Below are 24105 nucleotides of genomic sequence, written 5' to 3' on the forward strand. Positions count from 1 at the left end.
AGAAGACAAAGTAACTCCAATTGCAGTAAAGGTGAAAGAGCACAGATCCATGTTGTATGGACACGTGCAGGAAAGTGAAGACAATCTGGTGAAGAAGATTTTGGATAGACAGCAAAAAGGCAATAGGAAATGAGGGAGTCCAGCAAAGAGGTGGATTGTATGAGAGAAGACCCGTAACAGTCAGCTATGAGTGTTGAAGAAGGTAGGAGAGTGGCACCAAATAGGGAGAAATTGTAACAAGTGAGATGACACCCTGACCCCATGTAGAAAATGGGAAGGGGGTCGATGATCATGATGATGACAGTGTTTCCTCTTCTTTTAAAATATTGTTAAACAAAACCTTCCAGATCTTTAGCACTTTCTTCCCTCCTAACTTCCAAACTTCCACAGAAATACCATCTGCTCCTGGAGACTTTCTTGTAGATTAAGTATACATCACTGTATTTATCTCATCTCTTCCATCTTAACTGTTAATTATTTGCTGAGTCTTATCTACTTCTAACCTTGGCATAATTAAGTCTTCCATATTTTTTTCCATTTGTACTTATTCTTGATTTTCACATTTCTCTGCTTTATACAAATTTTCATAACATTTCATAAAAATCTCTAATATCTCTACAGGATCTCTGGTTATTTTTTCTTGTTATAGGCTCCATAAGTTTTGGTGGAAACCATTTCCACTTTCTGTTGCCTCAGTTGTTGTGTTATAAGTTTTTGTGCTCAGTGGTTATTAACAAAAAATAGTTGTTTGACAGCAGTGTTTCTAAACTCATGCATAATTTCCAGATACTCTCTTATTTTCTCTTTAGCTTTCTGCAGTTGTACTGTCTTTGGGTAGATTCTCTTTATTCTGCAATACTTTTGTTAGGCCCTCTAAAAATTCATATTACTTAATTACATTTCTTTCTATTTTAACTCTACCCCATGTTTAAACTCCATTTTCATTTTATCCCAGTTACTAGCTATAACTTCTGAAGAAATGTCTGTCTTCCCTATTTAATCTTGAATAATGTCCGTTACCTATTCCTTAAATTCCATTATTTTTAACACATAGCTGGAAAAGCATCAGTGTCTCACTTTTACTTCATTACCTGCATTTTGTCTTAATTTTATGGGTGCGTGATCTGAAATAGTTATTGTATGTGTGTTGAAACTTTCAATTAAATGCACACTTTCCTATGAAATACAACTTTTATCTAGTCTAGCAAAGTTACTTAACCTGGAGAATAATATAGCAATAACCCACGCCTGGGTGTGGGTAATGATGGATTTACCCACGGTTGGTGTGGTTTGGTCCCGAGGGTGAAGCCCGAGGGACCAAACAAAGACAACCGTGGGTAAATCCAGCATTACCCACACCCAGAAGTGGTTATTATTATATCTAATGACATTATTTAAGAAAAGAAATAATTACTTTTCTTAAATAATGGCATTGTATAATGCCTCTTTGCTGCCCTTCCGCAGCTGTCTGGTGTTCATGGCAGTTCTGATGTACTGTGCATGCCTCGCAGTACATCAGAGTGTGGCAAAAGCAACGGAGAACGCAAGATCTCCGTTGCTTTACAATCTCGCTATGTTAAATGGGTTTAACATGCGAGACAGCTAAAATAAGCAACGGAGATCTCCGTTGCTTATTTTAAAGCTGTCTCGCTATGTTAAACTCATTTAACATAGCGAGACAGGTTAAAAGCAACGGAGATCGCAAGATCTCCGTTGCTTTACTATTGTGTCGCTATGTTAAAGGAGTTTAACATAGCGAAACAGCTTTAAAAAAAGCAACGGAGATCTGTGTTGCTTTTTTTAAACCTGTGTCGCTATGTTAAACTCTTTTAACATAGCGAGACAGTGTTTATAACGGAAAAGTCCGGGCGACCGGACCTTTTTCCGTTAGTATATTGAGGGATTTACAATGGGCACGCTGGTTGGGCTGGCCAATCAGCATGCACGTTTTAGAGGAGGCATTGTATAATATGTAAATTCTCTGTGAGTTCCTACTACCAAATTCACATCTTCCTTACCAAATGTTCTTTATGAAGTACTTCAGAAATCTAGCTTCTGCTGATATATTTACACCTCAAGGTCTCCCTGATAAATTCTCACTGTTGCAAATCATGCTACACTCCCGACCTATAAGTAATATTCCCTGCTGAAAGCTGATTATTTCCCCCCAATTTTTCTTAAGCTTCATAATAGCAGTTTTTGGTAAAATATAAATACATGCCAGCGTAGATCCTTAATACCACAAATCTACCATTATTATCTTTTTTTTCTTCTTCTATCACTACTGGAAATCTAGCAATTAAGCCCTTTTCCATTGTCTGTTTAATTTTGCTGAATTTCCATCCTCAAATCCTTTCTTTAAAAAATTCACATGGTCATTTCTTTCCAAATGTATCTCCTGCAGCATTACTATTTTCACTTTGCACGTTTTAATATAATTCAGTAGTCTTACATTTTTGTCTAGAGTAAATCCATTTATATTCCAAGATAATATGGATAGCACAGCCATTATAATACGAGATTATTGTTCCCACTTAAATTATTAAATTTAATATATTAAGGTACAACCCAATACCTTAATTATGGGCGATTTTAACTAACCCACCATCAACTGGGAAAACTACTCATGTACCAACTCATTCGCTCAACGTATTCTGGAATTCATAAATTCCAATGATCAGCTTGTCCACACCCCCACCAGGGGCAGCAATATCCTGGACCTGGTCATTACCAGTATGGGTAACTGGTATTCCACGCCAGAGGTCAACTCCTCGCTGGTCAGATCTGATCACAAGCTAATCACCCTAGACAGCCATAACCGCCCCCCCCCCCCATTAAGGAAACCACAGTCAAAAACTACTCCAAAGCCAATATCATGCTTCTTAAGACAGAAGTGGCAAACTTCCCGACACCCATGCAGATGGAAAATAGAGGTACGACTGCTGAATCTTTCACAAATGCACTATATAAGCACATACACGAGTGCAAGGATCATGCCATCCCCAACAGAACCAAGATGCTATCCTCCAAAAAAAAGAAGCCAATTTGGTGGTCCCCTGCCATTAACAAACTCTACAACAGAAGGAAGAAGCTGTTGCAAAAAATAGTAAAGTCCCAAGATTGGAGGAACTCCCTGGTCAGCCTCAGCAAGAAGCTGAGATCCCTCATAAAATCCTCCAAAGCCAGTTATGAAAATAAAATCACCACTGATTCCAAAGACAACCACAAAGCATTCTATAGCTATGTCAAGAATCTCAATGGCAATACTCAGATCTGCTCTGAGCTACAGCACAACTAAATGTTTTGGTTAAGAAGACAGCGTTAGACGAACTTACAACAGGGATGTATAGAAAATCTACATGGAGAAATAGTATCTTACATAAGACTAGTATGCATCCATCATTTGTACACAAAAATGTAGTGAAAGGACAATATATGAGAATAAGCTGCCTACATAATACAGATGAAGGCTTTGTGAAGACAATGACTATATTAGAGAAAGACTTCTTAAACAGAGGTTATAGTAAGAAAGACATAAATGAAAGATCTAAATATACCATTGAAAATAGGGATGGGAGATGTAAACCGCTCTTCTCAAATACTATAGAAGATGTTAAAAGCAAGGAAGGTCATGATTTTAAAGTTAGATTCCCTATAACTTATTCAAGTGACATCAGAAGGTTCTGTAATATTTTTGAGAAGAATTGGAATGTTTTATTGTTGGATCCTGACTTGAGAGAATTGTTAGAAGATAGACCCAGCTTTTCTTTTAGAAATAAGAGGTCCTTAAAAAGTCAACTATGTTACAAATACAGAAACAATGAAATAATGATCCTATCTGATAGGCAGGGGACTTTTCCTTGCAGAAATTGTACAGCATGTGACTATTTATATAATAAACCTACATATAAACATCCTACACTAGGATTTATAATTGATATAGATTTTTATGCTGACTGCAGAATACAAAATTTGGTTTATTTCAGCTTCTGCACTGTCTGTCATGCCTTTTATATAGGCAAAACCAATAGGTGTCTAAAGGAACGTATCCTTGAACACCTCAGAGATATAAGAAATAAAAAAGACACAAGTGCTTTAGCAAAACATGTGGAAGAAGAAGATAGGAAACATATTTTTAATTTCATGGTTTTAGAAATAATAAATAAAAGTAAGAGGGGAGGTGATATAAGGAATAAAGTATTGGAAGCCGAACAAAGATGGATTTTACTACTTCAGGCAGATAGGTCTCCTGGATTGAACAATGCTGTTTCCTTGAAACCTTTTTTAAAATCCAGACCACTAAAACATTAAGTAATATGGATTATTACATAAAATGTGTCTGTTATATGTATATTTTATTTCATCTTATGCAGAATATAAGGCAAATCAATGTACTGATGTATGCAATTTTAATTAGTCTATGTCATAGTTCTATATGTATTTTCATTGGTTGAACCATATTTTAAATACCAATGTTTTAACTGTTTTTATGAGTCTGAAGAAGCGATCAGCTGACTTAGATCACGAAAGCGCTTACTCTTGTTTAATTAAGTGGTGTGAAACTGCAAGTGAACCGTTTCCTACCTTGACTACTACATCTCAGTTACAACTTTTGGTTTTATAAAGGGCACTGCTGTGAAGCTGCAAGTGATTTATTTCCTGACGTGGATTATTCCATTTTCATCTTCAGCTGTGGTCTAACCATTGGTCTTTTCATTTTTTTTCGCTTGAGGTGTATACCAGGCGTTTATCCAGCTTTTGTTTTCCTTCACGTGTAAAATTAATGTTACCCATGCTAAAGAATAGTTGCTGCCTGTGCTCCCACTTACACTGATTTGTGTCTGTTATTTTCTTATCTCTATTCCCCTCACAGATGTGAAAAAAACAGCTTTTATGCTTTCAAAAAACATTATCTTTTAGCCCTAAGAAAAAGTACACTGTCTATCTTTAAATGAAACTAAATTTTGCACTCTTTTATTTAATGCATTAAAGTATTAAGGCTGCTAGGGAAGCTGCTGTCTCTTACTCAGTGCAAATAATTTCAATTTTATTTTTCACTGAACTGCTTGCCCATGCACCTTTAAGTTTTGTATTTTCTTCAAAATATAATGCTTAGAACTATCAAGATTAATTGCTTACACCTTCTTATACATGCAGAAAACTCAGCTCCATGGAAACAGTAAGCAATGATTGAAAAAAAACTGAGGAATATCAGTTCACTTGCTTATCTGTGCTTTCATAAAATTAATACAGTCCATTCCTTCCAGTTTCCCTGGTAAGGCAGAAAATGTCAGGTTTTCTCTCTGTGCTCTGCCTTCTAACGCTGCCATTTTTTTAAACCGTTCTTCTTGAGAAGTCTTATATTCAGTCAGCCTTCGATTTTTGTAGTTTTATCAGTTCATCTAAATAACTAGTTGAAGCTTCTTATGTTTGTCCAGCCTTTTGTTATTTGAGTTGATATACTCCTTTAGTGTTTCATTTACCTTAATAAACTCTGAGTACATTTGATTTTTTTCCCTGTAAATTACTGGAAGATATATCTTGTACAAAAGCTGAAGCTTGAACTGTTTTTTTGCTGAACAGCTGAAAGATTTTTTCCAGTCAGTATTTTTTCTTCACCTTTCTAGTTGATTTTCTTTCAGGTTCTTTAAATTTCTTCTTTGCTTGCATTCAGACAGTGTACTCAGTAACTGATTTTTTTCTCAAGCTGGAAGAATCACTAGCTCTTATTTCTCATTTTTTTCACAATGGAAAAGCTGAAATTAATCTGTTAATCAGTGTGCAGCCATGTTTGAAGTTCTTGAGTAAACTTCTTTTGAGAAACTGTTTTAATAGTTGTTCAGTGTTTTCAAACTGGGACATAAATAGGGATTAGGAAGATGCATGGTTTATATACAGACTGCTAATTTGACATATCTCTTAATAAGTCTGTATTTCATTATTGTGTAATATCCAGGTAGCAAAATTTCTTCAGCTAATACATTTGGTGTAAGCCTGGATTCAATAAGTCATAGTATATCAGGTTTATACTGAGCAGTCCAGTTATAAAGATCTGTTCCTTTGCAAATGCTTCTGACATTTATGTGAGATATGAAGATTTAATTTATCAGGCCAGTGTTTTTGAAGGATTGCATATTACCTTTATTGTTTTGAAATTTTGGACCTGTGTTTCTTTTAACGTCACTACATAAGTTAATCAGGAAGGTATATGGTTGAAGTTGTTGTTTATGAAGAAGTAAATGTTCTTTTTATTGCATTTTTTATTGAGAGGTGGAGCAAGGATGAACTTGGATGAAAGTATAAGATTTATTTTATATGATGGGTAGTGAGAACAAATTGTGGTGGTTTTGAATAATTTGGGCACTTTGAAAGTTATGTTGGAATGGGGTTTTGTGTTTGAGTAACACTGTTAGATAAATCAGTGGTACACTATAAAGCAGTTCATAAGAAAAGGGGAATTTATATAGTAATCTTAGATGGGGAGAATTGGATCTGATATGGAACTAGACAAGGCACTGCATGGTTTTCATACAGAGATTTGCAGATGTTTGCTTTGATTGAGTAATGATGAATACAGAAGGGAGTATGGTAGTATAATGTTAAGATACTGTAGGTGGCCAGGGATAGAAAGAAAAGGAAGCAGGCAGCAAACAACAACATCAGCAGATTTACTCTGTCTGAGCATGCACACTAAAGAATGCAGCACTCATAAGGGACAAGAAAATGAGATACAGAGTCAGGAAGAAGGCAAGTAGTTATGTATGCTGCTTAGTCTTCTAAATATTTACCACAAACAAAATCATTAGTGAAGTGATGGACAAAACAGAACTATTGCACTTTGTGTTAAAATGCAGACAGATACTGGTGCTCATTGAACCAGAGATCAACTTAAGCAGCTGTGATTCTTAGGTTATCACAATAACCTAGGAAGTGTGAGAATGATATGGCCATTGAGTAGACTGTTTCACAGCAGCAAAAATTGTCAGCAAAGGGAGAATCAGGGCACCAAAAAAGATGAGTGTATTAGACATGTCCTGGTAGTTCTGGTCAGGCTGGAACCTCCAACTAGTACCTTACCAAGACAAAAGTTCACATGTGGTCCTTATCTGTTACACTACAGCTACAATGAGTGACAGACTAAGGTGGAAACGTACCTGAGAAGAACTGCAGACAGGAGCCAAAGAAGACAAGACACAAGGGGACTAACTAACAAAGCAATACCAGCCAGTCCTGATGTGCAACTACTTAACAACTAGCTTCTCAAACAGTTTAAAGATCATAGGCATGGAGCCTAAGTACCCAATAGGAGGTTAAACAGGCCTACTTAGTTTGTGTAACTTTCAAAAGGTCATCTTTTTGTGTATCTACCATAATGCTAGATCTGTGTTGTTTTCTTCTGTCCATCTCAATATTTCCTCCCTCCATCCCTCATCTAAACTGTCACCATTTTCGGTTATTGGCTGACTGTACTCACTTTTTTTCTTTTGTGTAAGAGACTGCCTAGTTGTAGGCATATTTTTCAGTTAATAAGGCATATAAGATGTGTTCTGTGAGTGACTGCAAGTAGATCAGTGCGTCTACTCCTAGCTGCATACATTTTTTGTGATTTTTTTATGATTTTGTGAGTTTTGTGTGTCTTGTGAAAGTAAATACTATATTTTTTGTTAATAGTGATTCCATATTTTAATATTTCTGATTTCATTTACATTTTATTTTTAGTATTTTGAGTATCTCATTTGGAACTTTAATAATAGCTACTATATATATTTTAGTTAATTGATTTACATTTGTGATGGGTTCCTTTAATGAATACACAATTTATTGAAGAATAACTTTATGGTTAAGTGTGGAAATTGTGGGGTTTACCTTAGTCACTCAAAAAGTAACTATGTTCAGTTATCTGAATTTACTAGAATTCTTAATAGTAAGATTATAGCTGATAAGAAGTTAAAAGAGTATGAATTAGCATTTTCTTTAAAAAGTATATCCAGATTTATATTATCTTGGAAGGAAGACTTAATGGAATTACTGGCTCACACAGCGAATTGTCAACCTGTATTAATATTAGCTTAGAACACTTTCAAAGAATTGCAAACATCCCTAAAATTAATGATTTGTTGTAGATGAAAGTAGAGGACCAAGGAACATCTCATAAATCAAAGAGTAAGGAATTGAAGCAATCAGGTAAGTGTGAAACAGGAGTTAATAAAACAAACAAAATTCTAGTAATAATTTATTAAAAGGGAAGGCATCTATAAAAAAGAAAGTTAGACAGAGCAGGGACAGAAGTACATAAAAAGAAAAGAAAAGGAAAGTTTCTCATTCTGGCACTTTGGAAAACAAAAATGTGTTTCAAGAGAGTGATTATTCTGTGGATTCTGTTTCAGACAGTAATTGAGTTACAAAGTCATCCATTCAGGACTTTAAAAGTAAGGATCATGTAGAGCTAATTGATTCTGAGTTAGAACCAAATGGCGAAGGATCAACTGTTCCAATTCATGACTCTTTTTTTCAGGGACTCTTAGCCAAAAGGGTCATTGTTCCTATCAATGAAGGAAGCAGTTTTAATAATTTCAACTTTATTCCACCATCAGTCTTATACCCTGAAATTTGAATTAATTATATGTATGTCTTGATACCAAAATAAAATCATCTCAAGATGTTAATAAGAATGAAACCTCTGTTGTTGTAAAAAAATGAAAAGAAGAGCATTGGGTGGAGCGACTGACTAATTTTTCAAAAAAATGTCAATTAGATGTCAATAGTTTGCTAGGAACTCTTAGAGCAATAGACCATATGTCACAAAATGAAGAAATTTTAATATTAGCTGAATATTCATTGCCAAAGGAAATAAGGTGAATTTGTGGAATATCAGTTCTACTCATATTAGTGTCTTTAGTTTGTTAGGCTTAAAACTATCAGATTTTCCTGGTCTTTTAATGAATCTGTTAAAGGGAAAGATCTCTTAATCAAATATCTGCATTCACTGTCACACTAATGACATCTATAAAACTCCTTAAATCAAATGAAAGCAGTACTTTTAGATGCTATTGAATTATTAGAAAGTAGTATAATTAAAGTTGCATTTGGTGAAATAATTCAAGTATGAAGAGGAATGACTATGTGTATACTGAAGCTGTCTTATCTAATAATTGGTTAAGATATGTATGTCTTACTCATAATATATCATTGGTTACTTATTGGTAAGAGTTTATGATTATCAAATGCTTACTAATGACATGTTGCATTTGAGTAAATATGGTTCAAGTTTTGTTTATAGTAAATTTGGTTATGTTGATAATTAGTTTTTGAGGAATACCAATTCTGACAGATTTGGGATCCAGATTACCAAAGAACTAATAACATTTTAAAACCATATTATTGTAAAGCATGAAGTCTAACACATAAATATAATAATTTACTTAATGTCTCGCAAGTAGAACATTGGATATAATTGCAATAATTGAAGCATGCTGTACAAATAATTTACTTTTCCCTAGATATGAGAAGATGGAATGCCTTAGGACACATATAAATGGAAGTGGCATTAGAATTATTTTAAAAGATGGCTTAGTTTATGCAATAAATGAACTTAACACTGACTAAGAGACCATTTCTATGGATATATTCTTTTTCTAGATTGAATACTTTAAGATTAATTTGTCCTTATAGAAATTTTATTAGATTCTTGAATCTACAGTTTGAGCATACTATTGTTGTTTTGCTTTGAAGTGGTCAGACTATTCATCACATAGGAAATGCAAAATTAATTGTATGGATAGTTTACTTCAATTTGTTCTGATTCAATTAATGTGTACTCCCATGAGCAGTAGTCGCATATTAAATCTTCTTCTGACAACTTGACCATCACAAGGAAAAGAAATTATTGTGGGCCCGTCATTATGTAATTACGATAATTGTTCAATTATATGTAACATTTTATTTGGACCTATTTTACCATTGAGGATCATTAGAAATTTAAGTATCATAAGCTTGATTTCAAAGGTCTAAAAGATTCTATAAATGTAATTTATTGGTCATTGTTATCAAGGACTGAGGTAGATGTTGGCTATTCTATCATGGAATCCATCTTGAGTAATGCTCCTGATTTAGTATCCAGCAACAAGGCATATCAATCCTGCAACTTTTCCTTCTGGTAGGATACTGTGTTGCATAGTTTATACAAAAGAAAGAAGAGACTCTTTCAAAGATTAAGGAAGAAACCTTATATGTATATTAAATCTAGATTACATTTTATTACAAGAAAATATAAGGTCTTGTAAAATAGTAAGAAGCTTGAGTATGAAAATTATTTATCATCTTCAGCAGTTAATTAAAATGTTTTATAAATATATTAATACAGTCACAGTGGGTATTGACTTTATCTCATCAATCTTTACAGATGGGGAATTGATAACTGATTTTTATTGAATTTTTTTCTTGATTTTTATAGAATTATTGAAGAGTTTAATATTTTTTTCTGACAGCTCACTCAGTGTATAATAACTAATTTTGATATAGTTTATACAATTAATAGGAAGTGTCCTATAATAAATGTCAAATTGATTTTTAAAGTATTAAAAAGATAATAAAACCTCTGTGGGTCCAGATTTAATACCAGTGATGATGATTCATGGCTTGAGTATTACTTTTCTTTTGTGAGTGTAGCATACAATTTTTAATACATTATTACATAATAGTATAGTATCTTCTGTTTGAAAAAAAAAAATTTCACCTATACCGAAAAAAGGAGAAAACAGGGATTTGTGCAATTATAGTCTTTTTAGTTCTGTATCTATTTTATGTAAGTGTTATGAATGAGTTAACAAAATCATCTAATTTAAGATCTGTTGAATCATAATGGATGTTATGATTTGCATCAACATGGGGTCTGTCATGGCAGATCAACACTTGATCAAGTACTTTGGGCTCTTGACAATTTGTTAACAGTGGATGTTGTTTATATAGATGTGGCTAAGGCTTTTGCTATAAGCACACATAGTTAAATCATTGATACATTAAAGAATTATAAGTACGACCCCTTTTTGAATAAGTGGATTATTCTTTCGTTGCTCAGTCATACTCAATGTGTAGCAGCTAAAGAAAAACTCCAACTTCTATAACTTAGAGCTTAGGTTGCTTTTTTCATACAAAATGGGGCCTGTATTGTGTAGGTTCCTGAATCCTGATTGTATTTATAAAACTTTCATTTCCTTGCCTTGGAATCAAAATAACACAAATCTTTCCCCCCTTTTTAAACTTAACTTCTCACATAATTTGCAGAGGAATTTGATATACCACAGACACATAGAAATTTATAGTCAGGTACTGCTGAAAAACTTATATGGGTAATTAGTCCTGCTGATGTCAGGAGTTCATCATTTCTGTAAACTGTTTCAACACTCTTTAGTGCATCTGCTTCCATATTGCCTTACCTTTCATAGTAAAACAGTCAATGTATCAAAGGCAGTTGTCAACTCTTTTGACAAATTTACATAAGCAGCATCACAGTATTGAAATGCTGAGGATTATACTTTAAATGTTTGTTGTTTATACTACTTTACATTGTAAGATGACTTAAATGTAGCATGAAAGTTGTTTGTGGCATATAGTGAAAAATCAGATATTTTTTCTTGTAATTCTTGTAAAAGGGCAACACATTTACCAAAGATGGGGGAGGGGGGTTACTGTTAATTCATCTCAGACTACAAAAATATACTTTGAACTAAGGCCTGCAATTGAGCTACTTTTTCAGGTGCAGCTGTATAACCCCTTAGTATACTGTAAAACAAGCTCAGATACCCAACACAAATGAAGGCCATTCAAGAAATAAAAGCAGCAGTCGTGTTACAGAGGGTATATAAGATGACAGTGACTGACACTAATCCCATTATATGTCAACGGAATGGTAATACACCACTACTTCCTTATGTTTAGCATGACTCACCTAAAGCAGACTATAAATGGATTATGGAAAAGAGAAAAACCTGAAGAAAAACAGGATCATGTTGATATGTCAAGCCCTATTGGCAGCCATTTTGCAGAAAATATTACAATTCTATAAGAAGCAGTCAGAACGATTTTCAGGTATTAAAATAGTTCATAAAACTCAGAGAGAATAAAAAAAATAGATTTTTTTTTAATTCTAAGGTGGAGTTTTACTTTTAAGGTTATCATTCCTACTTCCTCCATGTATTAATATAAAGTAAAACCCACAGGCAGGTTTGGAAACTCCACACAAGAACAATGATAAATATGAAGTACAAAAGAAAAAGCAAAAAAAAAAAAAAAGTAAAAAAAAAACAATATCCATTTCTGCTCACATTCCTCATTTTTGTTTCTTAAATCACTCCCCTCTTATGCCAACTTCGATTAGCTCTAAAATAAAAAAAACTTAAATGTATGTTCTGAGTCAGTTCACTAGACATGTTTTGCAAATGCACTGGTGGCTTTGTTGTTCTTAATATCCCTATAGTGTTCTAATATACATTCCTTAAGTGATCGATTAGTTTTACCTATATAATAGGCTGCACATCTGTTGCAGTAGCAATAGTAAACTAAATTTCTGGAAGTGTAGTCAGCATAAAAAGAAAAATCAATATGATACCCCAATACAGGATGTATGAAGCGTGAGCCACTATGTATGTGTTTACATGCACTGCAGTGTCTACAGGGGTAAGTGCCTTGCCTTTGGGGGACAACCATTTTCTTAGTCTTATTAGTCTTATAACAAAGCTGTCTCCTTAACAACAAATTGTTCTTGAAAGAGACTCTAGGTCCCTCAGTCACGAGCTCACATAGTTCTTCATTAGCATACAAAATATTCCAATTTTTCACAATAATTCCCCAAAATAAACTTACATCACTTGAATAGGTTAAGGGAAATCTAATGATTTTAACAGGTGCTACATTACTGTGTTCACCCTGCAGATCAACTCTCTGAGAAGAATGGTCTCCCTTTACCCCTTTCCTCTTTCATTACAGTTTTTATGCATGCATCAATTTCTTGCTGACTATAGCCTCTACATAAAAAATCGGGTCTATATTAAATCAGCAAATGCTTAAAAAAGCGAACTCTGATTTATCGACCCCATGTAAGTGAAAGCTTACAATCCCAAACACTTAGAACAGTGATTTTTTTTCCCAGGGAAAAAAATCGCTGTTCCAAAAAAGAAAAAAAAACTTTAAAACATTACATAAAGTATACCCCCCCCGACGTGGGGGGCTGTGCCCCCCACACCCCTCCTACTTAAATATACCAACTCTAAGATCACACTACAGTGACAAAAACAGCAAAATAATGAAGGCGGCCAAGCAATTTCTTTCCCAGGGAAAGAATTCACTTATATGCCGTTTTCGGTATTTTGCCATTTCGTGCTTTCAAGTTTGATCAAGATGCATTTGAAAGAATGCATCTTCGATCATATAATAGGGAACCTAAAAAATCACATTTCAATCTGTCAAAGGCATCATTAAGTTGTTGATCATCACTGTGCAGTCTCATTATCCTAAGGAACTGACCCTTAAGAACATTTTTTGAAATATGCCTGGGATGCATGCTGTTTCTGTGTAGCAGTGAGTTCCTTTTATATAACATAAGCAGATTTCCTTTCTGTCATAAATAATCTTATCTCACGTTCACGCACATTACTAAAAACTTCTATTGAGGGCTGTCTATTAGGTATATAAACACTTGTTTTCCTAAAATAATTAACATTGTGTTCCACATTACTATTAGAAAAGTCAGCACGTTGATGCATGAATAAAAACTGTAAAGAAAGAGAGAAGGGGTAAAGGGAGACAATTTTTCTCTGAGAGAGTTGATCTGCAAGGTGAACACAATCATATAGCACCTGTTAATACCATTAGATTTCCCTTAACCTATTCAAGTGATGTAAGTTTATTTTGTGGAATTATTAAGAAAAACTGGAATATTTTGCATGCTAATGAAGAACTACATGAGCTTGTGGCTGAGGGACCTATATTCTCTTTCAAGAACAATTTGTCATTAAGGAGACAGCATTGTTATAAGACTAATAAGATTAAGGAAATGGTTGTCCCCCAAAGGCAAGGCACGTACCCCCGTAGGCACTGCAGTGCATGTAAACACATATATAGTGGGTCACACTTCATACATCCTGTACTGGGTTATTGTATTGATTTTTCTTTTTATACTGACTGCACTTCCAGAAATTTAGTTTACTATTGCTACTGCAACAGATGTGCAGCCTATTATATAGGTAAAACCAATCGATCACTTAAGAAATGTGTTTTAGAACACTATAGGGATATTAAGAACAACAAAGCTACCAGTACTTTGGCAAAACATGTCCAGTGAACTAACTCAGAACATACGTTTACGTTTTTTATTTTAGAGTTAATTGAAGTTGACATAAGAGGGGGGTGATTTAATAAACAAAACTGAGGAATGTCAGCAGAAATGGATATTGTTTTTTAAAGCAGATAGTAGTCCTGGAATTAATGACACAGTATCATTGAAACCTTTTTCTGAGAGCAAGATCTTTGAAGCATTGGTGTAATGCTTCATTAAATGTTTAATTATTCACAAATGCATCTCTGATTCCTATTGGATATTGTTGGTTTAAATAATGCTGTTTCTGAGTCATTTTTTGTCTGATGAAGTGGTTTACTACAGTGAAAGCACTAACTTTTACATCAAATAAACCTTGAACTGTGCTGTATTATGCCTTGCTGTGCTGAATCTCCACTTTGCTTTTTTGCTTCATATTCCTCCATGTATTGTCTGGAGTACCACTGGCCTCTGTGTTTGGTTCTTTCCTTTTTTATTCAGTACTTTCATCTAGTCCTAAAACAATCATTGTTGGAAGGCTAAATTTATTTATTTACTTATTTATTTGACATTTGTTGACCAGGTTATTCTGGCTGGTCAGGTGCCCATTTTTGGCAGAGACCCAAGGAGAAAAGCTCCAAAAAAGGTAGATAATATACTGTGAATTAAAAAGTAGTTACAGATATAGTAAAACTGCTTTCACTTATAAATTCAACACATACAATGTTACAATAAGAAAAATTACATACTGTATGATAGTAGGCAAAATGTAGCTGCGTCTTATACAATGACTGGAGTACATTTCTTTACTAATAGACAGCATAATACTACAGATGTAAGGTGTTCTTGTATGCACAGTGAACAGTTACAGTGATAGGAAACAGTAGATTATAGTAGGCATAGCAAGTGTCCTCCTATACATATTCACTGTACAGTTTATAAAGGAAGATTTAGTGATAATTAGTAAAATACTTACAAGACTGAGGAGGTTGTTGTATAGCCTATCCTGTGGAGCAAGTTCAGGATGAGAGAAAGAGTGACTGTAGACATTTGGAGGGAGAGAACTGAATGGAGGGGAGGTTGATACAAGAAGGGAGGGATAGAGATTGATTACATTCGGTCAATGCAAGATCAAGTCCAAGAGTGAAGTAGTTAGTCTTTTAGTGTTTTTGAGAAGCAGTCTGTGTTAGAAATTAGTCTTATATGTTGGGGCAGTTTATTCCAAGCATTTGAGACAGAGTGGTTATATAGGAGTTTGCCAATGGTTTTGTTGGGTTTGTAAATCTGAAGGAGATGTTGGTCTTAGCTGCGGAATGTTTGGTTAGAAATATAGGGAGAAATAAGACTACAGAGAGCTGGACAGGAGTGGAGTTTGTTAAGTATTGAGTGGGTGAGGTGAAGTTGAGGCAGAAGGAGTTGATGGTGAAATTCAAGCCACTGAAGGATTTTTAGAGAAAGACAGTGGTGTAAGCGGTATGGTAGACTGGCAGCAAATCTGACAATTTTACTATCTGCAAGTTCGAGCTTAGTCAAGAGATTTGTTTAAAGGTTAGTGAAGATTGAGACAGCACACTGAAGGGTAAGTAGAAGGTATGCTTGTGTCAGAGAGAGTTTGGATTCTTTTGTCAGAAATGTTGTATTTCTATACAACAGGCCAAGTTTTTGGAGTGTCTTTTTAATGCAGCTTTGGATACGTAGATCGAATTTAAGTTGATTGTCAGTTATAACTCCTAATGACTCAGTGTGGGGTTGATCCTTGATAGTTGTGTTGTTAAGAGAGGTGACAGTGAAAGTGGATTTGAGGTGTTGGAGGGATTTAGAGAGGAAGAGCAGGAGTTTAGTTTTGTTGGGGTTATGAGGGAGTTGGTTAGAAGTTAGCCATCTTTCAACTGAGTGGAAAGATTCTTGGGTAAGAGTAAGAAGAAGTGGTAGATTGTCCGAGGTGGAAATGATTATAGAGTCATCAGCATACTGTATTAGGGAGGAGTGAGGACAGACTTGATAGAGGTTGTTAGTGAAGATGTTGAAAAGAAGGGGTCCAAGGATGGCACCTAGGGGGATCCCCAGTATAGACTGTAGGGAAAGGGGAGCATGCAGAGAGCCATTTCACAGACTGAAATCTATCAGTCAGGTAGCTGGAGAACCATCAGAGAGTAGAGTTGGAGAGATTAAGGGTAGATAGTTTGGATAGGACTAGGTTGTGAGAGACAGTGTCAAAGGCTTTAGAAAGTTCAAGGAATAGACATGAGACTAATCTATTGTTGTCCCAAGATGAAGTGATACTGTTTGTAAAATATATTAGTGCTGTGGCTGTGCTATGCTGATGATTGTAAGACTGGACTTATAATTGATAAGGATGGAACTTCAAAATCTATATCAGAATTTTTGGGATAAGTTTCTTCTTGGGCAAATGACGTTGGTTTGAAAGGATCTATAGCATATGAGCGAATCGCACAAATTGCAAACACTCATAATATTGAACGTACCAGACCTCAGACTTCCTATTGTGGGGGGCTGTGCCCCCCACACTCCCCGCTAAATATATATTCCAATTCCAAGATTTCACTACAGTCAGGAAAGGGCAAATATCCCATTTTTCACTGTACCACGATCTCAGAAAAAGCACTACGTTCGATATTATGAGCGTTCGCAATTTGTGCGATTCGGTCATATGATACAGACACAGTTTGAAATTTAGTTCTGATAAGAAGTAATTATTATAAGGCTTTAGGAATACACATATCATCTGATTTTTCCTCTTTATCTTATGTAACTATTATAAAGAAATACACATTATTATTATTAATGGGATGGATGTTTCGATCCCTATCTATATGGAGTGAAGAAAGATTAGTGAATCTATATATGATGTGGATCAGAACTGTTTTAGAATATAATAGCATGTTTTGCCAATACATTATACATTAATTAGGGTTACTTGAGTCTGTGCAATGAAAATGTACAAAAGGAATACCTTCAATTTGTCATTTATCTTATTCTGAAAGATGTAAAACTTTGAATTTATTTACACTCCATCAAAGGTTTAGAAGAGGAAAAGCTATAGGTGTATATAAAATCTTTGGGGATTCATTGCTACAACTTTTATATAATATTAATATCGCTGTTAATATGAAAAATATCAGTGTGACAATATTAATTTTAAAACTTGTTTTTACAAAATGCAGTTAAGAAGGAATTATATAACTCATATGATGCCTGGAATTGGGAATCATATACCATCTGATATTAGGTTGTCACCTAACAATGAGTTTTTCAAAAGTAAATTTGATAATCAGACAGGAGATAATGTGTTTGCAGTTGATTTTAATGAATCAGTGTTCTTTATGGCCTAAGGGCCTAAATACTGAAACAAACCTTTGAGAAACCTATGTGACTGACACTTGAATTTACTGTTGCATTACATAAAGCTATAACTGAATTGAAATGTCTCTAAGAATCTGTAGTGACTGATTATATATTTTCATCTGTTCTCCATAAACATCTAATTGTAAATGCCCATTTAGTACAGTAAACTTCATCTTATTCAAGCTGTGCATCAGAGTCATTAGTTATTGTGGTCATAATGCAATGTTAGATGTTAAAGTTTTCTTCCTTGGGACTTCTCTGCTAATCCCAGTGAGGATAATGTAAATAAATACATGTACAAATGAACAAAACTAAGGATGACATTTCAACTCTTTTATGGCTGGATTTAAGTCACTCACCAATCCAGAAATTTCTGGTTTCAAAATCTGGATCAGTCACTTCATTGGTGTTTTCTAAGCGACTAAGGTAAAAAGCAAGTATATCTTGGACTTTTTGATTCTTTATATGTGCTAGAATCCCACCTCTTTCCTGTAAAAAAAAGAAAAAAAAAAGTCAGCTCATGCAGAATACAAATACAATATGATTTTTGGTCTGTAGTTCTGAAATCTTGTATCTTCAGAATTTGTACTAAGAGCACCCCAACAGCAGGAACACAACTTACAGAAAGCATTACCTGTAGCTCTGTTTTGTAGCATTATAAAAGCAAGCACTTTTCCAAGCAAAATTTACATTTTTTTAAATCGGGCACCACAGTATGAACTCGTTTCCTCAGTTTGCATGTAGTCTAATTGGTTTTTAAGGGACTCGTTATTTAATACCTCTTATCTCTTAGATAAATGAAAGCCCACATCCTTTCCAAAAGTTATCTCAGGTTGTGAATCTGCAGTGCATAAGCAATGATAGCTCTACACAGTTCAGTGAATATGACTAGTAAATGGAAGAATTTCTACTTGTACAACCTGGGTTTACTTATTTTGTGTGGTTATAAAGTGAAACCACTAAGTGGATTTTATCTAAAACAGAAATAAAATCCAAATTTTAATAAACAAATGTGAATCACTTTGAAAATAAAAAAATGTCAGTAGGATAGTGTACCCTTGGAAACTGTTCATTACAATTATTTTATGTTTTACTCTCAAATACATTTTGTTAATTTAAAATGGTCAATGAATAGCACAATACATATATTTTAACAACAAAAATTAATATGAATAACAACATTCACAAACAACAGTAGAATTTGTACAGAAATGTAATTCTTGGAAATCAGCAAATCAGTCTAGAAATTCCATGTCGATACATATCATTACATCTATTTTGATTCAATTCAACATTATTATTTCATAAGTACATGTACAGTGTCACTATTACAAGAAAACATTTACATGTTATCTTTAGACTTGCAGAATGAATACCACTTTGAGTATTGGCCTGCAGTAGAAGTAGGGCATTCATTTGGAAATAATTAATGCAGACTTTGCCCTAACTCTGTGGTATAGATGGATAAAGCCCGGACTATGACCCAGCTGACGCAAGTTAAACTGGTGGCTTGGATGTTGAAAGGAGGGGGATGAGAAAGTGCATCTTTGCTAGCTTGCTCAGCCTGGATAGAGGAGATTATGGTAATATGCTCCAATTCAACTGGAAGCTTGTACGTATGAAGTGGTTGTGTGACCAAGGGGCACAGGCATGGCGAGCTGCAGACATGGATTAGCATGCACATGTCAGGGGCAGAGCATCGGATGTTTACTCTGGGATGTGGATGCCTTCTTCAGCCACCAGGGGACGGGTTGGGGCCTTACTAGAAGCACCCACTATAGCTCACAGTCAGAGTGAGGTAAAAACACTAGGTTTGGGGACCGTGCAGTTCGTAGCTCAGGGACAACTAACACAAGACCTCAGTTGGGTGGAAAAGACAGAGCTACCTTGGCCAGCAGAAGCATGAATGAGAGTGGGGGGTACAAACAACCCTTACAGCTGCGTGAATGATGATCCTTACAGATATGTAAAAAACTCCAACTATTCTCTGTCTCATATCCCCTACTTAGAGGCGATCTCTGCTTGACTTACAAAGCCATGTCTGACCCAGGTCTGTTAGAAATGCTACATCTAAATAAATCCTAACCCCCCCCCCCTGCACCACACACTCCAGAGACCTCAACCTTATTACCACAATTAACAGAACATGCTGGAGGGACAGGTTCATACCCAGAGACTGCCCATGCTATAGAATAGACTTCCCATAAATGTCAAGCAGAGCACCTCACTGGCCCTCTTCAAGAGAAATCTTGATGAGTGGATGGGAAACAGAAAATTCACCTCGGGAAAAACTCCAGTGGCTCTACTTGACAGAGGCACTGGGAACTAAGGTCGTGTGGCACAATACCAGGGACATCCTATGGCTAGGCTTGTAAAGGCCCCAGGGCCATTAACCTTGTACACACCTATGAAACTGTGAACCTATGTTGCCCACACTGTACTGCATACATCCTTAGTATGGTGGATGACCAGAATGAGTCTAGTTGAGGGAGGATTGACTGTTTGTTTGCATGCACAGGGAACAACAGCACCTAGAAAAAATACTGTGTGAAGATTTCAGATGAGTGGAATTTGTGCAGTGTAGTGATAAGGTAATATAAGAAATGATTCTTTCCAGAAAACCCAGTATATGTTAATGAATGTTTTCAGCAGATGTGAAACCTAAAGTGCTGTTTCTTTGTCACTTAGGCAGTACACATGTGAGAACTGATACTGTACCAAATAGAATGATTTTTATTTAAGTGTAGATGATTTGCATTTTTTGTTGTTTTTGTTAAACTTGCTACAGTCTTGATATTGGTGCTCATGTCTTTGACAATGGATCATTGTGAAGCATTAGTTGTGTAGGGGTCTAAGATGGCCACATATAATATGAGCATTTTCACCAGGGGTGTTTGTGCACTGAAGAGAGTAGGTGTTCAAATATAAAGGCTAGAGGAGATATTTAAAGTTACATGATTACTGTTACTAGTGTATTAACTAACATCACTTTTAAGAATCTGTCAGAAATGAAGCTTAACAGTCATTACATACTGATGGAGTGTAAGTCATAGTAGATCCATTATTTTATGAGAGGAGTTGAGAGACAGATGGAGATGTATTTTATGGGTTTACAAACATTGCACTTATAAATATGTTCATTGAACATTGTAGTATAAAGACATGGTGACAGGGAGCAAGGCAGCTGACAGAACAAGTCATAATGGCACTCTCTAATGCCAAAATCTGTAGCTTTATGGGCCTAGATGCTGAACAGAGGTACTTTCTTGTTTATTAAGCACACTCTCATGAAATTGCACTGAATCCATTCAACCCCAGTCTTTCAATCTGGTTTCCTACTGGATGTGTGGAGAACAGCTGTGGGTTTTCCCTCTACAAAGGCGGTCCCACTACTGATCCTAGCAACCGCAGACCAATAAGCTTTACAGCCTCAGGCAACTGAATACAATATTATTGAACTTGCAAATAAAGATGTTAGCAGCTTACAGTCCTGTGGGCAAAACCAGTCTGGGTTTATGAAAGAAGTTATCAAGGCATTAGATAACTGCAAATTGGTGTACACAGTTTACACTAACTCGGATAAGGTCTTTGGTACCATTCTATAGTAGGACATTATAGACAAACTAATCAAACTAACCCACTGGATAGCAAATTGGCACACATACATATCTCAACAAATCAGGATTATGTATTCACTTCACTAATGACAAAGCTGATGTCTAGGGTCTTTGGCTGACTAGGTTTACAGATGATTACAAACTTGGAGCAATCATCAACTCTCTAGATGACATAGAGATGCCTTAAGTGAGACTAACATGTACAAAGAAATGGTGCCTTCCAAAATTTGTAATATCATGTCCTTTATTATAGACTGCAATCCATTTACCTACCACATAAAAAGCACCACCTTTAAAACTGACATTGTTATTAGGGAACCTATGGCACTTTTATACAGAAACAAATTCTGCTTTGACCACATATATCTACTGTAAATAGAAAATCCCTCTACCCAACCCAACTGATTACCAAAGGTATATCATGTAGGTCTAAGGATATTATCATAGCTATCTACTCTTTCCATATTAAGCCCATAACAGAATATGTACCCTTCTGCATGTACCTGAAACACATGATCCAGCTTTAAAAACCCTAATGTTTCCATTCTAAAAAGATTATTAAAGGCAGTTTGGTGAGGTATACAGATTGCTTTAAAGCTTTTTCTCACTTTTCTGCCTCATACAAACTCCTATAGGGTAACCTCTGCCTAGCCTTCAAGGCCTGTAATAATCCTGCCCTGCATGTTCTCATACGTAATCACTCCCTCACAACATAAAAAAACCTTGATGGGAAACAAATTCCTGTCACAAAGAAATCCTCTCCTCTGGACTGGTTTTCTTCTTCATAATCAACAAATTTGACCCTCTTCAGATAAAACCTAGAAAAATTGATGGGTAACTGAATACACCCCAAAGGTTGCCTCTATAAAACCTTTTGAAAGATAATAACAAACACTTGGAATTTAAGTGGCTAGACTACAAATGGATCAGTATGATCAACTGCTTAGTAATAGTTTATCAAACTATAAAACCTGATTTAAATATATTCCATTGATCAAATAACAGTCTACATGTGTTCAGATGAGTGTGGATTTCAGTTGACACACTGGACCTGTAGTACCTTAGAGAGAGAGGACCTAGATTGAAGCTATAGCAGTATTTGGGGAGCAGGGTTAGAGCAGCCCATTTCTAGAGGTGAGGAAAACTACACAGGGATAAAGGTGGATAATAGGATATGAAAAGGGTTTTAAAGATGTAAGCTTGCATGCACCTTTGTGACTTAGGAATGCAGCACATTTGCTCTGGGCTACAATGACAATGTGTTATGCACATGAGTTCACATACAGAATGAGCCAAAGGGAAGCTGAAAGAGCACTATCCATGTTGGGAGGGGAGGTGCACCTGAAATATTGTAGGGCCATAATGTTGATGCCATACTGACTGAGTTGTTCTACTACTAATTGGGCCCATGGCACAGATTACCTTGAAAGTCCAAGGTGGTGTCTTTTTACTATTGCTTCTGCATGACATTCTGGGCTCAGGATCTACCATGCCTATGTAGATTTGTTCAGGAAAACCCTGTAGATTCATGTTAATGGCTGCATACAGACAGCTGCACCTACCCGGAATAAGTACAACAGTAATACAAAAAACAAGCCACACTGGTAGAATTCCAACATCAATAAGTTGTATAACAAAAAGAAGAAAATTGTGGCAAAAATTAGGACATGTAATGCCTATATAAGTCAAAACAAGCAACTCAGAAGGCAAATCAAGTCTGCCAAAGCCAAATTTAAGATAAAAATAGCATTTCAGGACAAGGACAATCCCAAAGCATTCTTCAGCTATGTCTGCAACCTCAAAGGCAACACATAACAATGTCCCAAGCTAATTGTAAATGAAGCTACCACTACTGAGCCAGAAGATATAGCAAATCTACTGGCCAACAAATTTAGCTTCTATTTTAGCCTTTCCTCCCAGATGCCCCCCAGAAAATTTCCTCAACCATAAATCCCTCAACTATCACTAGGAAACAGTTCCTTAATGCACTTTTTATGGCCAAGAACACTGCATCTATGGGCCCCAATAATATTCCAGGATGCTTCTTTAATAGCATGAAACATGACCTATCAGAAACAATAAAATCCCTATTGAACAGTAGCCTCCAGACAGGCTTTGGAGCCAAGCAAATGATGGACTGAAACTGTTATCCCTTTATACAAGGATGGGTCATCTACAGACCCAGGTAACTACAGACCCATAAGTCATCAAGTCTTATTTGTAAAGCTATGGAAAGAATTATGGAAATTATAAAAAAAAATACATTGGAAACCTTCAGGCACTGGAACCAACCCAGTTTAGTTTTGTTAGGGCCAGGTCATGCCTACACAACCTGGGGGACTTCTTCGAGAAAGTCATTGATGCAATGGATGAAGGCAGAACAACATATATTGCCTACCTTAATCTGTCCAAAGCATTTAGCACAATACCCCACTCAAGTATTATAGGCAAATTCACAAAATTAGGTACTGTTCCAATGTCATCTCCTAGGTAGTCAGCTGGCTCAAAGATATGACCCACAAAGATAGGACTGGGGAGTCTACAACTAGAAAACATCCAGTTACTAGTGGAGTTCTACAAGACTTGGTGTTGGGGTCTCTCCTTTCTGATATGCACCATGTACTTCTCTGAAGTCAAGGCCAAAATCAAGGGCCTCTGGCTGACCAAGTTTGCAGATGATTGTGAACTAGGAGCAGTGATAGATTCCTCCAAAGACATTAATACCCTCTAAGAAGGCCTGACACAATCACTAAATGATACCAGAGCCATGGTCTAAAACTCAGTGCAATGAATGCAAAATGGTATTCTTTG

The 24105-nt window shown here is 35.6% G+C and overlaps 1 protein-coding gene across 1 annotated transcript in view; it reads right to left on the reverse strand.

The window, feature by feature from the left end:
• Positions 1 to 24105, reverse strand: part of LOC122808574 (C-type lectin domain family 18 member A-like) — a 694180-nt gene that overhangs the window by 174872 nt on the left and 495203 nt on the right. The window contains exon 8 of the mRNA XM_044079532.1: positions 18037 to 18166. Within this exon, the coding sequence (XP_043935467.1) occupies positions 18037 to 18166 (130 nt within the window). The remainder of the gene's footprint in view (positions 1 to 18036; positions 18167 to 24105) is intronic.

The sequence above is a fragment of the Protopterus annectens genome, chromosome 8.part0 (assembly GCF_019279795.1).
Source record: "Protopterus annectens isolate FY-2018-M chromosome 8.part0, PAN1.0, whole genome shotgun sequence".
In the NCBI taxonomy this organism is placed as follows: domain Eukaryota; kingdom Metazoa; phylum Chordata; order Ceratodontiformes; family Protopteridae; genus Protopterus; species Protopterus annectens.